General features: G+C 42.5%; 1 protein-coding gene across 1 annotated transcript in view; it reads left to right on the top strand.

Moving 5' to 3' along the window:
* Window positions 1–21,913, top strand: part of NAALADL2 (N-acetylated alpha-linked acidic dipeptidase like 2) — a 570,750-nt gene that overhangs the window by 397,145 nt on the left and 151,692 nt on the right. Inside the window, exons 8-9 of the mRNA XM_083177727.1 lie at window positions 5,997–6,202; window positions 8,585–8,716. Coding sequence (XP_083033853.1) covers window positions 5,997–6,202; window positions 8,585–8,716 — 338 coding nt within the window. The remainder of the gene's footprint in view (window positions 1–5,996; window positions 6,203–8,584; window positions 8,717–21,913) is intronic.

The following is a 21,913-nucleotide window of genomic DNA, read 5'->3' as shown; positions in this document are numbered from 1 at the left end:
GTAACATGTGCAGAGAGAGTTAAATATGGGTGGGTTGTGTTGAAGTTTAAATCTAAAATGAAGTGCAAAAAAAGTAGCCAGTATTTACCCTGCACAGAAATAAAATTACCTAACTCTCTCTGCACATGTTATATCTGCCCCACCTGCAGTGCACATGGTTTTGTCCATTTTAAGAAATAAATTTCCCCTGCGAATCGGTCTGAATTAGGGCCGATGGTCCAATGGTCAGGGTTTGCACATTCTCATTTGTGTGCATGTCCAAACCTTGACTGCGGACGGCCTCTGCGATTTACATAGTTACATAGTAGATAAGGCCGTCCATCGAGTTCAACCTAGGTTATAATAGCTTTTCCCTTGTTATATAATATATTCTGCTATTTTTAAAGACAAGTTATGATTCTTATTTGTACCCTTGGATGTTTTTAACCAATAAATGTTTGTCCAACCTTATTTTAAATGTATTTAATGTGTCTGCTGACACCACCTCCCCAGAAAGGGAGTTCCATAGTTTGACTGCCCTGACCGTAAAGAAAATTTTCCTTCTAAGGGAACGAAAACTTCTTTCTTCTAATTCAAACTCATTCCCCTGTGTCCTAGACCCCTTCCTTGCAGTAAGAATGGTGTTTGATGGTTCCTTTTATTGGCCCTTGATATATTTGTACATGTTGAGTATTTCCCCCCTTAAACGTCTCTTCTCTAGTGTAAACAGTTCCAATTTGCTCAGTCTATCCTCCTAGTTTAAATTCTCAATTCACTTAATTAGATTTGTTGCTCTTCTTTGGTTTTTTTCCAGTTCTATGATGTCCTTTTTATAGTGTGGGGCCCAGAATTGTACTCCAGATTCAAGGTGAGGTCTAACCAATGCTTTGTACAGTGGCATAATTACTTTTGAGTCCCTAGTTTCCATGACCCTTTTTATACATGCTAGAATTCTGTTAACCTTGTTTGTTGCTATGTGACATTGAGCACTACACCCCAGTTTGTTATGTATTTGGACTCCTAGATCCTTTTCATTACTCAATGTAATTGAGTTATACCTAGCACACTGGTTATGTCTCCCAAGGTGCATACACTTGCATTTATCTATATTGAACCACATCTTCCAATTTTTTGCCCACTCATCTAGTTTGTTAAGATCGTTCTGAAGTACGGAGACATCCTCACTTGAATTAGTAACTCTACTCAGTTTTGTGTCATCAGCAAAGATGCACAATTTGCTGAGTAATCCCATCCCAATATGTGGCACTCCACTTAGTACTGGTATCATACTTGAAACTGCACTGTTCACAACCACTCCCTGGATCTTTTGATCCAAGTGCTTAAACATCTGGCAAGATACGCACTGAGTGAGATTGCCAACCCCACTCATGATTATTTTAGGGAGAGTACTACAGCTACATGGGCCAGGAGGAAGTGCCAGCGGCCTGACCTAACAGATTACTTAACATGTATTCTGCGTCCCCTCACTGTGCTCGCCACGCTTCGGGCTCAGTGGCTCGCTGCACTCGCCACACTATATAAAATCAACTCCATGCCCACATGGATAGTGGGGGTATGAACAGGGTGGGTATACAATAAAAAATGGGGTCTGGGGGCATTTAACATTGGACCCAATGTAAAATCGGGTCTCAGGAACCATTTAACATTGGATCCAATGTAAAGATTGGGTCAATTGCATCGCATGCGATTTGGTCGCATGCGATGCGATCGGCCCGATTTTTCCGACCCGATGAAAAAATCTGGGAGCTATGCTACTGGAGTGAATCTATATGGTAACCAATAACGATTTCAGAAAATAAATAAAAAAATAATAAATAGTAAAGAGAGGGGGAAGGAAGGAAAGTGACAAAAAGTGTACTGCTTGTAGCAGTGATGATATAGCTATACAGACCCCACAGAAGAAAACCCTAAGACAACCAATACAATACCCAATACAGTACAATGCAACTCAATGCAATAAAACAGCACAATACAATTACAATTGGAATACTGTACAATAAGTGGAAGAGAAGGAAAAAAACGCAAAAGAAAACATGAGAGAGAAAACAGTTTATACAGTATAGTACTTGCTGTTTTCAGCTGTCTCCAATCCTACTGCACTGTCACTGTGCTGTTTGAGGGGAGGTGGGACAGGGGCCATGGTGGCACTGGGACATTGGAACGCCCAGTGCTTCATCGGAGTATCCATGAAATTAGAAGGCTCTCCAATGCAAATGCAGGTGGGATGAAGTGTGCCGCTGCAGGTAGCTGATGTCACATGATGTCTGCCACCCGCCCTGTCTTCGTCCCAGGGCCTGCAAATATAAGTCAGTCTCCACTGACTTATATTTGCGAGTCCAGTAGAAATCATTTAATGGTTGCCAGCCATCAAATGATTTATCCTTCTGCAAGCGCATACAAGGGTATACAGTGGTGAGGAGGGGCATTTTTTTGGCATGGTGTGCACTCTGGGACTCTGTAAACTGCGATCTTTGAAGCTTGCTGAGTCAACCAGAATCAGGCCCGAGGCCCCCTAATACCAATAAATGATTTTCATGAAAGGACAGTTTATCTAAGATACATGTTTTTTTTAACATGTTATCTATTTCAGTTCATAGTTTGAGAATGGCAAGTAAGCATGGAGTGAAATGCATGTGTGTTTTATCTTGTTGCAAGTAGTAATTAGCTGATTAAAAAAAAAGAATAGCAATTTAAGGAATCAAGGACGTAAATGTTCAAATAATAGTTTTGAGGGTTATTTTGAAGAATTTCACTTTAAAATTGTTGAAGTAATGGGGTAATTAATTAAGATGCCAAATGTTGGAGAAGAGACATAACAGTAAACACATGTCAGAAGTGTTATTGCAAAGACATAACATTAAAAGGAGACAAACAAAGAATTCAATCAAGCCTTTTTATTACTATTAAGCTATTGTGAATGTGCAGTTGTGTTATTATTCTATCAATATTCACCTTTTTATTACTATTAAGCTATTGTGAATGTGCAGTTGTGTTATTATTCTATCAATATTTACCTGAAGTGAAGACCCCTGCCAAGTTCCTGCAAGTAGCTACAGCAGAATTAGTTTTAAAATAAATAGGCAATAATTACATAGTGCTCTTTAGGAAGTCAAACAAGGGTTAATGGTTTACTCATTAACCTGCACTTGTAGTGTATATTATGTAACACATTAGTTACTGTTCCTTCCTAATTCTAAGTTAGATGATAGGATGCCTGCTTCTGGACCAGAAATGTATTTACTCAGCATTTTATCCTCTCAAAAAGGGTGACATTAGTATTATTAGAATAATACTAAAATTACCATTTAGTGAATTCGGTTTACTGGTCCATAACATGCAATGCTGAATTGTATTTTAAAATGTATCTCAGCAAATTTACATGATGCTGAAACACTGATTTTATATATATATATATATATATATATATATATATATATATATACACACACTCACAGAGAGAGAGAGAGAAGCAGAAACAAGCAGTGGCACTCAAAGGGATTTTCCAACAAACGTGTATTACAAGTTGACCAAAACCGACGATTCTGGACTGGCACGCCCCTTTGTCAAGGTGCCACACCGGTACTTGTGTATTATCTGGGCGCCCGATTTTTTGATTGTATGCCTTAACTTAAGGCATACAATCAGATGCGATGGACCCGATAAAATCGGGTCGATCGCATCGCATGCGACCAAATCGCATGCGATGCAATGCGATCGACCTGATTTTACATTGGGTCCAATGTTAAATGCCCCCCCAGACCCCATTTGTTATTGTATAACCACCCTGTTCATACCCCACCTATCCATGTGGGCATAGAGTTGATTTTATATAGTGTGGCGAGAGCAGAGAGCCACCGAGCCCGAAGGGTGGCGAGCGCAGCAAGCCCCGCAAGGGGTCGCAGATTACCTAACATGTATTCTGAGTCCCCTCGCTGCGCTCGCCACGCTTCGGGCTCAGTGTTTCGCTGCGCTCGCCACACTATATAAAGTCAACTCCATGCCCACATGGATAGTGGGGGTATTAACAGGGTGGGTATACAATAAAAAATGGGGTCTGGGGGCATTTAACATTGAACCCAATGTAAAATCGGGTCTCAGGGACCATTTAACATTGGATCCAATGCGGGGCCGTAACTAGGGGGGGGCTAGGGGGTCACGTGCACCGGGCGCTGGAGGGTGGGGGCGCTAGTGTGGTGTCCCAGCAGCGTGGTCCCTGGGATGAGCATCGGGGGTCCGGGGACTGGTGGGTTAATGCCAGGTCCTAGCGGGGTCCCGGGGACTGGTGGGTTAATTCCGGCTCCTAGCGCTGCCGGACGGTGGGCGGGAAGCAGGTTTTGAAAAGACTTGCCGGACGCTGATTGGCTGAATTCAGCCAACACAGCCTCTCACTATTTGCCTGGCGGCTTTCACATACACAGCCGCTCGCTATTTGCCTGGCGGTGGGAAGCGCTGATGATTTTGAAAAGACTAGCCAATCAGCGTCCGGCAAGTCTTTTCAAAATCTGTCTCCCGCCCACCGCCCGTCAGCGCTAGGAGCCAGAGTTAACCTTCTCCAGTCCCCGGACCCCCGCTACCTGACCTCAAGGCAGTGATTTTTTTTTTGGGGGGGGGGGGGGGCGACCAAATGACTGCCGACCCGGGGGCCGAAACACCTAGTTTCGGCCCTGTCCAATGTAAAAATCGGGTCGATCGCATCGCATCGCATGCCAGCCCCCAAACGTTGGTTTTGGACAACTTGTAATAAACATTTGTTGGAAAATCAGTGCTGCTGCTTGTTTCTGCTTCTCTCTACAAATTTGATCCAGAAGGCACTGGGGTAGCTGCACCAGCTGGGAGATTGCCAGACTGCCATGAATCTCTCTCTCTCTCCCCATATATACATATATATATATATATATATATTTTTTTTTTTTTCATATATACATACATACACTGTTTTATATATATATATATATATATATATATATATACACACACACACACACTATATATATATCTATATATATATAGATAGATAGATAGATAGATAGATCTATATTGAAAGATAAATACAAACACATGGGAAGATGCACTTCATGGTGCATTAAAACAATTTTTTTAATGGAGCAAATAGTAGAGCCACAAGTTGGTATAAGTTTTGCTTGTACCAAAGTAAAAACAGTGTGGACTGGTTACAGCATGGCGTTAAACAAATCGCCAAGGCAAATCTGCTGGGCAAACCTGGTACCACCGTGCACGGATTCCTGCATTGCGTCTCCCCTCTGGGTTGTGATAACTTGATTGATAGATTTAATAGATATAAAAAGATAGGGGGGTAATAGTTGATACATAGCAGATTTCTTAATAACCGGGATTGTCACCCAGTAACATATAGATACAGCCAACACTGTAGCGGATATAAGGAGATGCACTGTATTTGCAGCGCTCCTCTTATTGTAAAACAAATTGCATGCAGGACTTTTTCTTGTGACCAACACAATCTTAGACTTTGATTGTTTGCCCCAACTGAGGTTTTTGAATTTAGCACAAAAGTTTTCATTATCCTTATGTATCCTAAAGTTGGTTGGACTAAAACATTTTGAAAGCCTCTCCCTAAAACTTGATAAGTTCTATGACCACTTACTAACTTCCTAGAACTGTTGCACATGTAAATGTTATGTTTCGCGGTTTATTAACACATTACAAAATGATGGCTGAATGCTGGTTTAAAATACATCAAGAAACCCTTTAGTAATTTATCTTCTTTGATCTAACAAATGAATAATAATACAATTGAACTGGTTAATATGTCCATATAAAATATTTTACAAATGGGGTAAATTATGATAAATGTGTTACATTATTTGAATAAACATTTTGAAAGTTATTGAGCAGCATTTTTCAACTTTACAAACGTTTAAGAATTTACCAACAATATTATTAGAGTGATGCAATGAAGAAAACATTGTGTAAAATTGTTTACTAATATTTTACTTACATAAAATGCATTTCTCCAGACAGATATATCATGCTTGGTAGCCCCCACAGTGATGGATACAAGGGAAACCCACAGGAGTGGGCCAGTGGAGCTGCAGTTATGCTGTCAATTATAAGCTCCATACTTCAAAAGGTTAAGACAGGATGGCGACCCCATAGGACAATTGTGTTCTGCTCATGGGGCGGGAATCCATTTGGTAACATCGGATCTTACAAATGGGGAAAGGTAAATAAGCAAAACTATTTCAAAACTTGTCCAAATTCAAACGGCATTATAATACACTGAAATATATCAAAGCCAGTAGTGTTATTGGGTTCAATGATACCTGGTGTGCCAAATATCCCCCCCATGCTAAAAAGAGGTGGGGCCTCAAGGAAAGGGGATGTGACTTTATCATGTGGCCTTACTATATGGACGACTCAGCATTCGAGGAGTTTTAGTCTGCTGTTGGAGACTCCCTGCACTGCTGGCTTATTCTCAGTGACAGGAGCCAGACATTGCACAACGATGTCAGAATGCAGAACTCAAATCCCAGTCTCCAAAGAGGAGACAGTATTTTTGGTGTCACTCCCAAGGAGTGTCCTCCTCACACTCCCCTAGTAACACCTCTGCTGTAGTATCACTTTGAAAAGTGTCCTCCAATAAATAATTAAAATATGCATTTAAGACCATTTTCTTTATTATAGTAAGTTATTAATATATTTTTCTCATATTTAAATAACTATCAATTTTGTATATTTTTAATTATTTTGAAATATATCTCAATGATCCCGATACTGTACTTCACTAAATGTGTGCCTGTTTGTGGAGTTTACAGTATTTATTTCAAACACATTTCCACTTGTATAGGAAATAATAAGCACCTGCAAATCACAGCTCTCATTTCACTAAGGCCATAGTACTTTGTTCATTTGTACCTCCTACTTGGCCAGATGACCCTGGTTTCGAAGTGTGCAAGATATAACAACATGTAGCCAATCATCTCACAGTTATGAAGTGAGCTAGCCTAAACAAATGTCCTGCCTGCTTGTATGCTATATTAGGGACGACAAGACTGCATGTGACAGGGGCATTGTATTGAGGAATTAAATGGAGCAGTGTCGTGTACAATACCTGTATTTTGTCTTCAAATTATGTGTTCAAATGTTGGGAGTTATAAAACAGTGGAAGAATAAGTGCCTCTCAATGTTCGTTGAGGATCCCGTCAATTAAAGTTCATACATTTAACTTGATTTGTTTGAATAAAATATTTAATATTAATCAAAAAAGCAAGCCACCGAGCCCAAAACGTGGCGAGCGGACGCGTATACCTGTGAAGTAATACGCGTCCCCTCGCGGGGCTCGCTGCGCTCGCCATGCTTCGGGCTCGGTGGCTCGCTGCGCTCGCCACACTTTATATTCTCAACTCCACGCCGACGTGGATAGTAGGGGAATGAAAAGGTCGGAGGACGCGCACCGCCGCTGCGCTTGCCACGCTTCGGGTTGGCATCAATCGTGGGGTGGCGTTGAGGGTGTCAAATTGGGGGTGTAGGGAATATTTTACATTGAATCAAATGTAAAATCGGGTCCTAGGGACCCTATTCACATTTGATTCAATTAAAAAATTGCGTCGATTGCGTGGGTCGCATCGCATGCGATTTGGCCGACACAACCACCCCGATGGAAATCGGTGTGGCCGTGCTAGGAAACAAGTACCTGATTATTTTTCAATCCTGAATACTGTGATTGAAAAAATGGCCCTGGATTGGCATCCCTATGTCCATCCGTCTGTCTGTCAGCATCTGTCATTGTGGTGGTGTCGGCATCTGTGTCAACATCTTTCAGGGTCTGTGTGTCACCATGTCAGCATCTGTCTATGTGTCAGAGGCCATATTCCTATTTGTGTTTCAGTGTCTGTCTGCATGTCTGGGTGTCAGCATTTATGGGCCAGCATTTGTGTGTCAGCTTCCATGTCAAATCAATCAAATATTTTTTTTTAATGCCACTGCAACATTAAAAAATGCATTCGTGAAATTGCATCACAATACAATCACAACTAACACAAGAATGTTAAAATTTTAAGCTAAAAATGACAAGGGGAAAAAAAACCTCCGCTACCTGCTAATATGGCACACTAGACACCTATAGGGCAAAAGAGAGTGAATAACATGACAACCCTGCATGGCTACAGTACATCTGTGGTTATGTTCTTTGTCCTAGTCACACTATGAGATTTTCTGAAAATTGTATCATTGTTGGACAAACAAGCTGGCATAGTCAAACAGTTCCAATGTTTTATCTAACTTATTTTCTACTTAGGTCTTTTTGACCTAAGTATGAATTTATAAGTGACAATGTGGTTTTGTAGTGGAGAGCAGACTGCATTAGCAATGACTATGTTTGATGTGTTCCTTATGTCAAGAACCTATTTTAATACCCTTTTCCGGCAGTTAACCTTAGGAATAGTTTTGCACTCAAAGCTTTTAAGTAAATGTTGAGTGGATGTGTTGATTTTTCTAGATAAATGTGAATTCAATTCTATCCAGAAGTCTGAAAAAGCATTTCCTATTGTTAAATATACATGTATGGATCTGTGAAATTATTTAAATACTGTAAATTGTCTTACAGGATCTCCAGAGAATTCTTGCTAGCAATGCAGTTGCATATATTGGTTTGAGAAAGCCAGTTTGTGGTAACAGCAGCCTCAATTTTTTCTCATCACCGTCACTTCAACAATTGGCAATTGAAGTCACGAGAAAGGTAACTTTACTCTCTATGGTAGCTGTGAGAATTTTGAAGGGCTTGTATTGAACATGTCATTGCCTAGGACTACTGTAGCTCTATTAACATGGTATAATGTAATATAAAACACCTGTGTCAAAGTAACTCACCAGTGACCAACTTTCTACTGTATTACCTGTATCATATTTTCCACATGCTTTTTTTTTTAATTTGTGCTAATTTTTGCTCATACATCCTGTGCCTCTACAATGTTCTACTGTATATCAGTGGTTCCCAAAATTTTTTGAATCACGGTACCCTACAGTATCAGAACTTTTTTCATGACAATGTAGAAAAAAATATTAAATTAAATAAATTGTGTTAATAGGTTTTACCTAGGTTTAATTATGTTGTGAGGGAACATATTTGCTTGTGTTTGTCCACACGGTTTATGATTGGCAGCCTCAAGCACTGATTTTGTCTATTACATTTGACAATGAATATTTTTTATAAGATCTGAACTATCAACCTGATGTCCCAAGTCACCCCAGGGTGCAATGGCACAGATTTTGGGAACCACTGTTCGATATCATTCCAGACCTATTTTTTAAACTTTCTATGTGACCTTTCTGCTTTCCTTTAGCTAATTATCTGCATTCTTTTCATGTTATATACACCACCGTTCAGTAGTTTTGGGTCACTTAGCTATTTTCTTATTTTTGAAAGAAAAGCAATGAAGATAACATTGAATTAATCACAAAAACACTCTATACATTGTTAATGTGATAAATGACTATAATAGTTGCAATTGTCTAGTTTTTAAAGAAATATCTACAGAGGCCCATTTCCAGCAACCATCAGTCCAGTGTTCTAATTGTAGATTGTGTTTGCTTATTGCGTTAGAAGACTAATGGATGATTAGAAAACCCTTGAAAACCCTTGTGGAATTATGTTAGCACAGCTAAACTAGGTTTGCTTGTTAGAGAAGCTAGGCTTCCATTTAGCTAGTTGACTATCTACAAGTGTTCCCTGAAAATTCACCTCTTCAGTCAAGCCTATCATATCTAAGTTTGACATGCATAACCCTCTGAGGCACTTATTTATTATACTGTATATCTTCCCTTCTGGACTTGTAACTTGGTGGGACTGCTATGCTATTACTGGTGCCTGTCTTTGTGTTTCCCCCTATGTCCCTATAGATTGTAAGCTTGCAGCAGGGCTCTCTAACCTCCAAGTCTGTCTGTTGTTACCCAGTTTGTTTTATCACTGTCTACTATTGTAAAGCGTAACGAAATCTGCTACGCTATATAAGAAACTATAAATAAATAAATATCTAGAGCATTGCATTTGCGGGTTCGATTTTACTCTTAAAATGGCCCAAAAAAGAGAACTCGACACTCTATTCATGTTCTTCGAAATGAAGGCTGTTCCATGTGAGAAATTACCAAGAAACTGAACATTTCCTACAGTGGTGTATACTACTCCCTTCAGAGAACAGCACCAACCAGAGTAGAAAGAGTAGTGGGAGGCCCCGGTGCACAACTGAGCAAGAAGACAAGTACATTAAAGTCTCTAGTTTAAGAAATAGATGCCTCACAGGTCCTTAACTGGCAGCTTCATTGAATGGTACCTGCAAAATGCCAGTGTCATAGCAGATTCCACATGCTTATAGGACTAGCAGCACTGATACAGTAACATCAGTGCTGCTGCAGGACTCACGCACTTGATATGTGTCCTGTCTGGAAGCAGAGCGCCAGTCCATGCAGCTGCAGCAGGATGACAGCATGTGGACCTCCGTACAAGCCAGAGAACCGTCCTCCTGCACCACACCCCTGCTTGCAAACCTATAGCTTTGGGCTAAAAGTTGGGGCATAAAAAAGTGAGAAGAAAGGCTGCTTACAGTACCTTCCGGACTTCAGGTGCAGCCAGCAGTGGGGATTACAGAAAAGGCTTCTATACACACACCCTGATACATCCTTCCCCGTCTCTGCAGGCAGATTGCCCAGAGACCCGGATCCCTCTTCAATAATAATAATAGGGGAAGGGCCCCACCTGAGGTATGTCTAAAATTAAAGGAAACATCTTAGACATACATTGAAATGGCGTTCCATTGTACTCCCTTCATACTTAACCAAAATCGATAATTGAGGTACCTGTCATGATCCTGCATAAATCCTGTATACCTGGCCTGTCATGTCTGCTCTTAAGTTGCTATGTTCTATAGTATTCCAGCCCTGCTGCGGCCAGACTGCAATTTTGCTGACATTTCCTTTCCTGAAAGACTGTGTAGTAATGCTAATTGATACAGTACCTGTGTCAGCGCGCACAGGCTTACCGCCGGTTGTAGGCGTGCTGTCTGCCTTGCGGGCCATGTGGTGTGGTCGGAACGCCAGTGAGCAGGTGCACACAGAAGGCGGTATCCGGGCAGCGTGGTGTGGCAGTGGAGGCCGCCATTGTAGCACAGTGTAGTGGAGGAGCAGAACTGCTGCGTGTCTGTGGAGGAGGTGTGCCTGGTTCTCTGCAGTGTCACCAGTATGGAGGCAGCCATGTTGGAGACGAAGGTTTCTCCAATCCCTTGCCAGGGGTTTTCTCCAGTCAATCCCGTGTGTCTTTCCATGAAAAAAGGGATCTGGCCAATGTCTCCCTGTCAGTGCTTCAGTCTACCTCCTGGAGAGTGGTTCAGTCACTTTGCACTCCACAAGTATTTCTGCCTAACCTGCTAATGCTCCTGTCCGGTGTTCCTTAAAAGTACAGTGCCACAGTGACCCACCAGTGTGCTACAGGGGACCCACCTCTCTCCTGTTGAGATTACCTCTAAGTGCTTCAGTTGTTCTCCAAAGCTCACAGGGTCTCTCAGCTATATTCAAGGTACCGCAGTTATCCTGAGTTGTATCCAATTGCCTTGTGCCTCATTTATTCTCAAGCTGTATACAAGTACCACAGTTATCCTGAGTTGTATCCAAGTGCCTCGTGCCTCAGTTATTCTCAAGCTGTATACAAGTGCCACAGTTATCCTGAGTTGTGTCCAAGTGCCTTGTGCCTCAGTTATTTTCAAGCTGTATACAAGTGCCACAGTTATTCTAAATTGTATCCAGGTGCCTTGTGCCTCAATTATTCTCAAGCTATGTACAAGTGCTGCAGTTATTCTAAGTTGTATCCAAGTGCCTCTTGCCTCAGTTACTCTCAAGCTGTATACAAGTGCAGCCTAAATTGTATCCAAGTGCCTCGTGCCTCAGTTATACACGTGCCTCAGTTAGACACAGTTATTTCCCAGTGCTATTGCTATCCTCAGTCATTTCCAAGAGCCTCAGTTACACAGGTGGCTCCAAGTACCACAGTTATATTCAAGTGTATTGCAGTGAGCCTCAGTTATACACAGGTGGCTCCAAGTACCACAGTTATCTTCAAGTGTATTCCAGTTCTACAGTTATCCTCAGCTGTTTCTAAGTGCTTCCCAGTGCTACAGCTAACCTCAGCCACAACCCCAAGTCTTCACAGCCCCATGTCTTCACAGTTAATTACAGACATTCTCCAAGTTCTTCACTCATTTCTACTCGTTACAGTATTCTCCATGGTCCTTGCCATTGTCTACAACTTCCTACAGTGGTCTTCCAGTTCTTTAATCTTCTTTAACTTCTGTACAGTTCCTCATCCAAGTCCTATGCAACAGACCATACCTTGTTATACGAACTGCTACTGTATAACCTGTTGCTTACTGTCTCACGTTGCCAGTTATTATTGATTGATGCTTTTCCAGTTTATTCATTGATTGTACCACAAGACCTTATTATCATTAAAGCTTCTAACCTCTGCATAACCTCTCTTCCATTCATCCGGCACTTAGTATATGAGGAAACACTATATCCATCCACCAAGCTTCCGCCATCCAATCCCCATCTCCTCTAAGGTTACTCCCCATTTGCCAGTCCCTACAAATCCCCAGAGTGTGACAACCTGTAGATTTCCTAGCTGTGTGAGATCTACTGCAACCATTAGTTCCTTAGTTACCTGCTGGGTAGAATCATGCAAGTATCCTGCTTCACACTGATTGTCCCATTCAGAATCTGTTCCAGTTTTTGCAATTCCCATTTGCTTTGCTGTCCAATCAGTGCAACCCAAGGAGTTTAAGTTGGCATACTCCATTACCTGCTTCATGTCACAGTCTGCTGTACTACTCCTGTGTCTCCGGTCCAGTCCTCTGGTTATTCACCGGTTCAAGTCCCATACTCCATTACCTGCTTCATATGACAGTCTGCAGAGTTGTTCTCCAAGTCCGTCTCCAGTGTTGTTCTCCAAGTTCGTCTTATGTTGTTCGCCAAGTTCATCTCCAGTATTGTTCTCTGAGTCCGTCTCCAGTGTTGTTCTCCAAGTTCATCTCCAGTGTTGTTCTCCAAGTTTGTCTCCAGCGTTGTTCTCCAAGTTTGTCTCCAGCATTGTTCTCCAAGTTCGTCTCCAGCGTTGTTCTCCAAGTTCATCTCCAGCGTTGTTCTCCAAGTTCGTCTCCAGTGTTGTTCTCCAAATCCGACTCCAGTGTTGTTCTCCAAGACCATCTCCAGTGTTGGTCTCCAAGCCACAGTGTAATTTCTACAGCCTTAGACCCACAGTCTTGTTTCTATATCCTTAAAGTAGCAGTGTCCTTTTCTACAGCCTTAAAGTCACAGTTTTGTATCTACAGATTTCAAATATATAGTTCCTGTTTCCTCAGCCTTAAAGCCACAGTATCCTTTTCTACAATCTTCATCACCTCAGCGATAAAGCCACAGTCTTCATTTCCTCAGTGTTAAAATCAGTCTTCAATTCTTCAGCCTCACAGCCACAGTCTTTAACTCTTAAGCTACAGTCTACAACCTCACCTTGAGTATTACTTTATTTCTTATATTCAGCCTCTCTCAAGTTTTCGCCTGTATCTGGCATGAGCCACCACTGTGGCTCATTATTTTTAAGTTTCTGTGAGCTTACCAAGATTCTGTTTCTGGTATGGGACTCACTGGTGGCCTCCTGTGGTGAGTCTGTGCTATTGCAGCTCTATTCTGTGTGATTGTTAACTTAATTAGCTCATTAACTTTAGGTCTCAGATGCAGTAATTTCTGCTTCAGGAGGCATGTGTTAATTGGTGCTTGCTCCTGTTATGTTCTTTGCAGATGCAGACCCTGAAGCCGGTAATAGCTTTATCTCCAGCTCCTTTGTCTTTTTCCAAGCTTCTATTACCAGTTTCTTGCTCACTGCTTTCAGCAGTCTAGTTCCACCTTGGTGGTATTCATTTGCCCTCCAGTTTGTTCCAGGTTCCTGCAGCAGATTCTGGACTAATTTGCTCCTGGAAATTCCTGCCTGCTTCCAGTCCCAGTCCTGGAACACTGTAAGTGCTCCACCTGGAGCCCTGGTTTATTCATGGCCTACTTGTTTTTGCCAGTTACCTAGTGGACAGTATTTTTAGATCTCTCTGGTCCATATAGGTACATTCCCTTTGTAATTGCCAGATGATTGCTGCAGGTCTAAACTACCTATTGGTTTATTACTCACACACGCAGGGTGGTTTCCTGGGCATTGCAAGTACAGGTATGCATCGCTTTGTGTCGATTGCTCTGTCTTGTTGTGTGGCGTTATATTGTGCTTTTACATGGTGTATTTTCTTAGGTCGTCCTTGGTTTGCGATGAGGTCACTTATACGTTTTATTTACTAATTTCCTTGGGATTTGCTCAGGAGCCTTTCGTGTCTCTGGAGGATCTCAAGTACCTTGTTCAACCAACATGGTGATTAAAGGTGAAGCCTTTGCATCTGTAGGTACTTGCCACCCATTGGGACAGATCAACAGAGGCAGTATAGGGTTCACTGTGGCTATCCTAAACAGCGGTCACAGCTGTGGGGTAACACCCAAAAACCATAACAGTACCGTCATTACCATTGTGTGAATAAAGTTTCTTCATCTTATGCTATTGCATCTGTGTAGTCTTCCACTTGTATTTATCTAACATCTCTAACCACTTAGGTCATGCTTGGTTCCACCAATTCCCAGTCGTGACAGTACTAATATTAAGTTCTCCGCTTCTGATGAATTGTTAGTTTACAAGTGCACATTGTTTGTTTATAAATCAAGGTTAAAAATGTACTTTTGGCCCTAGAGTGCTTTCCCTGGATGCATTGGTATGGCACAGCTAATGATCAGTTTTGCTCAGCAACTCGAAATGGCTGCAAATAAACCAGTTCTTCTTTCATCTATTACAAACCACCAACCTCACTATGAAATTAATCGTATTTTAGTTGCATGCTAAATTTTCGCAATGGCCATCTTGTGTGTGTGTTTATATTTATATATATATATATATATATATATATATATATATATATATATCTTCTCTGTCTGCTGTACTGATGGCTAACCTTTATGTCTTGACAAAGGCCCCTTGAGGGTTGAAACGTCGACTTTTTGAGTGATTCTTTGCATTAAAATTGCTGACTGAAGCTAAACTGGTGAGTGCCCCTGCTTTTTACTAAGCATCCTGGATATATATATATATATATATATATATATATATAAATAGCAAAGAGGGGAGAGAACCGTCACTCAGGACTTGCTTCTGCTGCAGGGGAAAAGTTCTTGCTCCGTTGCCATAGGTCAGAAAGCTGCATGGGATGCAGCAGACAACTATAGGGCTGGGGGAGACAAAGGCACTCGGAGACTTGTTTTATGTGGCAAAATGTGGACCAATTTTAATCCAGAAAAGGTGCTGAGCCTGTCTACGTTTCGGGGGTCAAGCCCCCGTCGTCAGGACAATGCGGCTGGTGAATAACAAAACATATACAACAAGTGCAAACATATATAGATGCATAATCAGTACAAACTTACCCCCACTCCGGCAACACCCCACACGTGAGCTTCACGGCTGGTCTTCCGGTATCAGGCGCCCTGTGATGACGTCACCACGTCAGGCTACGTCCATCCTCAGGTGCAACAGTACAGCCCCCGGCCGGCTGATCACGTGGGAGCGCTGTGAAGAGGGCATACAGAAAAGGGCAACTTTAAATACAATTCAAAACCAAATCTTGTGTACATATCACTAAAGGCATCCTAATAACACACAATCCTAGGAGGATGCGAAAATAAAGTGAACAAACTAAATCAAAAACGAAGTGAAGGATATGTGAAACACAAAACATGACTGCCATCTAGTGGGGCAGTGTCAACATCACAGGGTATGATTCATAAAGAACGAAACAACCATGATATGTATATATATATATAAACATGAGCAAAATAAAAAATGAAGAAAATGAAAAGAATAAATAAAAATGAAAAAAATATATATATATTTAAGAATAAAACAAAAAAAGGTAAAAACATCTAAGGGTCATCGAGGATGTTGACGGCATAATAGTTGATAGTAGATGTATGCCATATGGATGTAATCAGCATCTATGATACAAACTCATGGACCAATAAAACAGGAGCACCAAGCAGGCATACACATTATGACAAAAAAATGGGTAGATGTACCTGCTCTAGTAGCATGTGGCCAAAAAGGGATGTGTGACTGGTATAAGTCATGCTGGACGCCCAGAGGAAGGGATCATAAGGGGGTGTTGTCAAACCCACCTAAGCTGTAAGTGACATGGTATAAAGTGAAGGAACAATGTCCTTCATGACAAACCATGTCCTTAAAGAAAATTGTGTAAACCCAGAGTGTCATTGAGGCCACGTGGATGAATGGTGTCAAGTTTAAATATCCACTCTGACTCAAGTTGCAAAAGTTTCTTGGATCGGTCTCCGCCCCGAATTGCGGCTGGCACATGATCGATGATTTTGTACCGTAACGTGGCCATGCTATGTTTCGATTGCAAAAAGTGTCTGGCCACTGGTTGGTCGCTCTTGCCAGTTTGCAGTGCTGCCCTGATAGCACAACGATGTTGTGCCATCCTAACCTTAAAGGCACAGTCTGTCTTACCGACATAAAACAGACCACACGGGCAATAAATAACGTATATCACAAATTTAGTGGTACATGTGAGGGGCCACTTGATTTTAAATTTCTTGCCAGTGTGGGGATGTCGGATTTCAGTGCTGGTAGATAGATAGCTGCATGTTGTGCAGCCCAGACAGCGATAGCAACCCACTCTGGATGGCCTAGTGTTTCTGAGTGGGGTGTCAAAATGGGTAATTTCAGTCTTCACAAGAAGATCCTTAAGGTTGGGGCAGCGCCTGTAGCTGGGCATGAGCTTAACTTTTTTGAACATGGGGAGATCTGGGTCAGATGTAACAATGTCCCACCAGTTTTTAGCTTTACGGGCGGTATCTCTACTGGTGGTACTGAACCCTTGCACCCATGGTACACATGGTTGTTTCTCTGACAGTGTGGTATTGTTAGAGATAAGGTCATCACGATCACGTGTAAGTGCCTTGGCTCTGGCCTTTAATAGGCCTGACCTGGGGTAACCCCTCTCCTCGAATTTCTTGACCATAATATCAAGCTGCCTTTCAGTCTCCCGGGGGGTGTCGGAAATCCGGCACACCCTTAGGAACTGAGAATATGGCAAGCTCTCAACGGTGTTGCGGGGATGAAAACTATTGTGTCTAAGGAGGGTGTTCCGATCAGTGGGTTTGACAAACAGGGAAGTATGCACGATACCCCCTGACATGGAAATTTGTAGATCAAGAAACGAGATTTGGGTGGTACTGGTGGTCATGGTCAGTTTGATGGGGTGAGAGGACTGATTTTGGGCAGTGACCAGATCTGCAAGGGGTTGTATGGGACCACTCCACATGATATACAGATCATCTATATAGCGCACATACATCTGTAAAAAAGGTGCCACCACCGGGTTGGTCAGGAACAAATCACTCTCTACATGCCACATGTAAGCATTTGCAAAGGACGGGGCTACCGGGGAACCCATCGCACACCCCGTCCTTTGCAAATAATAGCCTCCATCAAAATAAAAATAATTATGCATGAGGGTAAATTCAAGCAACTTTGCAAAAAAGGTAACATTGGGGCCTAGGTACACTGGATTATCTTGTATGAGGTTTATAACTGCTCTGATCCCTTCCATGTGGGGAATGCAGGTATACAGACTTGTTACATCGAGTGTAGCAAGAGTGGTCTCGGTCTGTGATGGTAACAGATCCCTGAATTTTTGAAGCAATGAGGTAGAATCCCTAAGGTAGGTAGGCAAATTTTGAATACATGGTTGCAGGTAAGTGTCAAGAAAAACTGCAACTGGTTCGCACAGCGAACCCCTGGCAGAAATGATGGGTCTGCCAGGAGGACGCTGCGCATCCTTGTGTATTTTGGGAATACTATAAAAGATAGGAGTAACAGGAAACCTGGTAAGTAGCTTATTGCCCACCACCTCTGAGATAGTGCCCTCAGTGACAGCCTGTAATACAATGCTATCTAACACATTTTTAAACCTGGCCGTGGGGTCGCCACGCAGTTTCTCATAAGTAGCTGGATCATTTAACAACCTGTAGCAGTCTTCCCGATAGTAACTAGTGTCCATGACTACCACTGCTCCCCCTTTATCTGCCCCCCGTATGATGATATCAGTTCTCTGGCTCAGATTTCTCAAGGCCAGCTGTTCAGGTGGAGTAAGGTTAGCATGTACCTGGGGTGGGGGATCTGGGAGCGCGGAGTCCAATAAGCGATTAAATGTCTTGAGGGACGTGTTGGTAGAAATGGGATCAAATCTCGACTTAGGACCCAAGTTCCTAATAGGCTCCGGTAGAGATACTTCCTGGGCACTTGAGGACTGTTTGGCGAAGTGCTCCCTTAATTTGAGTTTCCTGTGCAATTTGAAAGTGTCCACCTTCCACTGGAATTTGTTGGGACCTCGTGTCGGTACAAACGACAGGCCTTTACTTAGGACCGCCATCTCCGATGTTGTGAGAGGAAAAGAAGAAATGTTAAAGATTAGGTCCTGCGGCCCCTTGGGGGTTTTCGTTTTGTTTTTTCGACGGTTCTGGCCCCCTCGTCTGGTAGGTCTTTTGGGCCGGATCTGCCCCCAGCCCGGGTGTTTACCCCTAAAGGGCTTGGACCGCGGGTAGTGCTGGTGCCAGTTCTTTGAGTGGAATCGGTGTCACTTCCAGAGGTGCTATAATTTGTAAACTGTTGGCGAGGTGTGAATTGTTTGCCAAATCTCTTTCGGGCAGGAGGTCTCGATAGATTGCCAAGCCAAGGATAGACTGAGTGTTGCTCGTAATCGAGCTGGACCTTGCGCAGTTTCTCCTTCTTAAAACGTAGTAGGTCGGATTTGTACGTATCAAGTTGTTCTTTCAATTTATCAAGCCACTGAGTGCTGGTGTCGGAGGTTAATGCCGGTAGTTTGGCGGCCTCAAAGGTGGCGATTTTCTCTTTTGTCAGATTATACTCTTTAGTGGATTCCTCTATTACCAACAAAATAAGGTCCATGGAACACTTATTAAGAATAGAGATCCATTTTTTACAAAATGGAACACTGTAACGGCCAATAGTGGGGGTGTTATGCACTCTAAAGCCGCGTGGAATCTGCTTATTCCTGTAGTAGTCTGAAAGAGTGCGGCAGTGGTAAAGAAAGTCAAGTTCCCTTTTCTTCAACTTGTACCACTCCTTATAGGTATCGTCGTTGCTATCAGGGGAAGTCTCCTCAAAGGCTGAGTCCTTGTGTAAGATATCGTCCGCCTCTGCTTCGGAATAACTGAAGAAATCGATGTTGTCACACTGTAACACATACGCTGCTGCTGCAGGGAATTCAGGTTGTGTGCTCGTCATAGTCCAATGAGGAACAAAGGTAACTGCTAAGAAGCAGTGGTTCCTGTACAACCGACCTCAACCTCAGGATGGAGGGAGGTATGTCTCGGTAATCGATGTCTGATCACACTCAGGGATGAGGGGAGATGTGACTGGGGTGAAACAAGCAGCTTGCCAGGTGCCAGGTTCTGTACTCACACTAGGGTCCAATGAAAACAGGGTGTGAGAACAAATAGCAAAGAGGGGAGAGAACCGTCACTCAGGACTTGCTTCTGCTGCAGGGGAAAAGTTCTTGCTCCGTTGCCATAGGTCAGAAAGCTGCATGGGATGCAGCAGACAACTATAGGGCTGGGGGAGACAAAGGCACTCGGAGACTTGTTTTATGTGGCAAAATGTGGACCAATTTTAATCCAGAAAAGGTGCTGAGCCTGTCTACGTTTCGGGGGTCAAGCCCCGTCGTCAGGACAATGCGGCTGGTGAATAACAAAACATATACAACAAGTGCAAACATATATAGATGCATAATCAGTACAAACTTACCCCCACTCCGGCAACACCCCACACGTGAGCTTCACGGCTGGTCTTCCGGTATCAGGCGCCCTGTGATGACGTCACCACGTCAGGCTACGTCCATCCTCAGGTGCAACAGTACAGCCCCCGGCCGGCTGATCACGTGGGAGCGCTGTGAAGAGGGCATACAGAAAAGGGCAACTTTAAATACAATTCAAAACCAAATCTTGTGTACATATCACTAAAGGCATCCTAATAACACACAATCCTAGGAGGATGCGAAAATAAAGTGAACAAACTACTGCTACTGTACCTCAATATTTGTTGTTTGAAATGGTTGCGTATGCAACTAATATGCAGAGTGTAGAGAGTTGCAGGGAATGTTGTATTTGGATTATTCTCTAACTTCTGGATGCATCTGACATTGCTGAACTTTAAATTACTAGCACAAGTTCTTTCAGCCTTTTTTGCGCATCCTCATTAAGTGAATTATAATTACCAAATCCCTTTTAAAATTCAACAGATTTACATTTATTTAATTAAAATGCTAGTTGCTTTGCTATCTGCAGCAATTGACTGTAAATCGTAATACATTTTGTCACATTTAAAATAGTTAACGCTTAATACATTTGCACACTTTCAACTATTTTGATTTGTAAATCTGGCATTTGAAACACACTGAGCAAGCAATTACTGAACTTAGCTCTAGCTGCGTGTGACCTTTTTGTATCTTCAATTAGAAACCAATGTTACCATGGTTGAAGGTGGAATACTAAATGAGTCAGTTATCCATATGCTGTTTTTTAAAAAGCATGTCATGCAGAAATAAATAAATGCAACATCCCCTAATTACCTCTACCAAAACAGTGTGTATACACCATGTGTGCTCTTATTTACATATGTGGGGTGATGCTTGGGATCCGGTTAGCATCCGGTGGACAGGATGCCAGTAATCATAATAGAGACACTTGTCAAAATTCCAGCTCCAGTATCCCATCATCACTGACAATGCCAATACCTGAATCCCGAGTGCCTGCATACTGATTGAAACAATACTGGGGAGGATTAGGGTTAGGCTTTGGGAGGGGGTAAAGTTAGGGTTATGCTGTGGGGGAGGGTTAATGTTAGGCTGCAGGTAGGGAGTGGAGAGTTAATATACTTACCTAAAAGGTGTCAGAATCATGACCATCTACCCAACAGTCCTATGGCTACATGCATTCTAAATGCCAGGATCCCAATACAATCCCATTTTCTATCCATGTGCTGTAAGCAATGAACCCTCTAGTGCAGTGGTTCCCAACCTTTTTTCTCTCCCGTACCCCTTGATTAGGCTTTTCATTGATAAGTACCCCCTCCTCTCATTTTGAAATATGGACAGTACTTAGCGGTATGCGGATCCTTATGCATGTCCTTATATTAAGGAGGAGCGGAGGAGTAGTATACAGCCAGGAATCATGCCCTTCTGTGTCTAGACACTGGTTGTGTATTATCTCCAGGATTCCCGCTAACACCGGTAGGATTAATGCCGCTGCTTCCTCCACCTTTGTCAGTGCTGGGCAGATGACTGCTGATGTCTGAGGGCAGCATGGGAAGCTCCCAGTGGATTGCTGGTCAGGCATATGACACAACATGGTTTGTCACCATGGCAATGGGTCTTCTTCAGCCATCAAAAGAGCTTTTCATTGTCCGCCATTACCAATATTATTTTCAAGTACCCCCAACTGGTCTGTAGAGTACCCCCAGGGGTACTAGTACCCCAGGTTGGGAACCACTGCTCTAGTGTATAACAGCACTTTATCCTAAACAATCATTGTGTTAAAGTATGTCTCATGGATTACTCTCCAAATTGTAGGCATACGAAAAATTGGTTGTTTCCAGAGTGTTAATGCAAATGATTAATAAATGCTTCAAAATATTGGTTTTAAAAGATGGAAGGTGAGGAGAAAGCTCATGCTGACTGGGTTTTAAAGGCAGCACTGAATAAAACAGCTTAGATCCTGGACC

The sequence above is a fragment of the Crinia signifera genome, chromosome 3 (assembly GCF_055691185.1).
Source record: "Crinia signifera chromosome 3, ASM5569118v1, whole genome shotgun sequence".
Lineage (NCBI taxonomy): Eukaryota > Metazoa > Chordata > Amphibia > Anura > Myobatrachidae > Crinia > Crinia signifera.
Note: the sequence above shows the minus strand (reverse complement) of the source record. Positions and strands in the feature narration are given on the sequence as shown.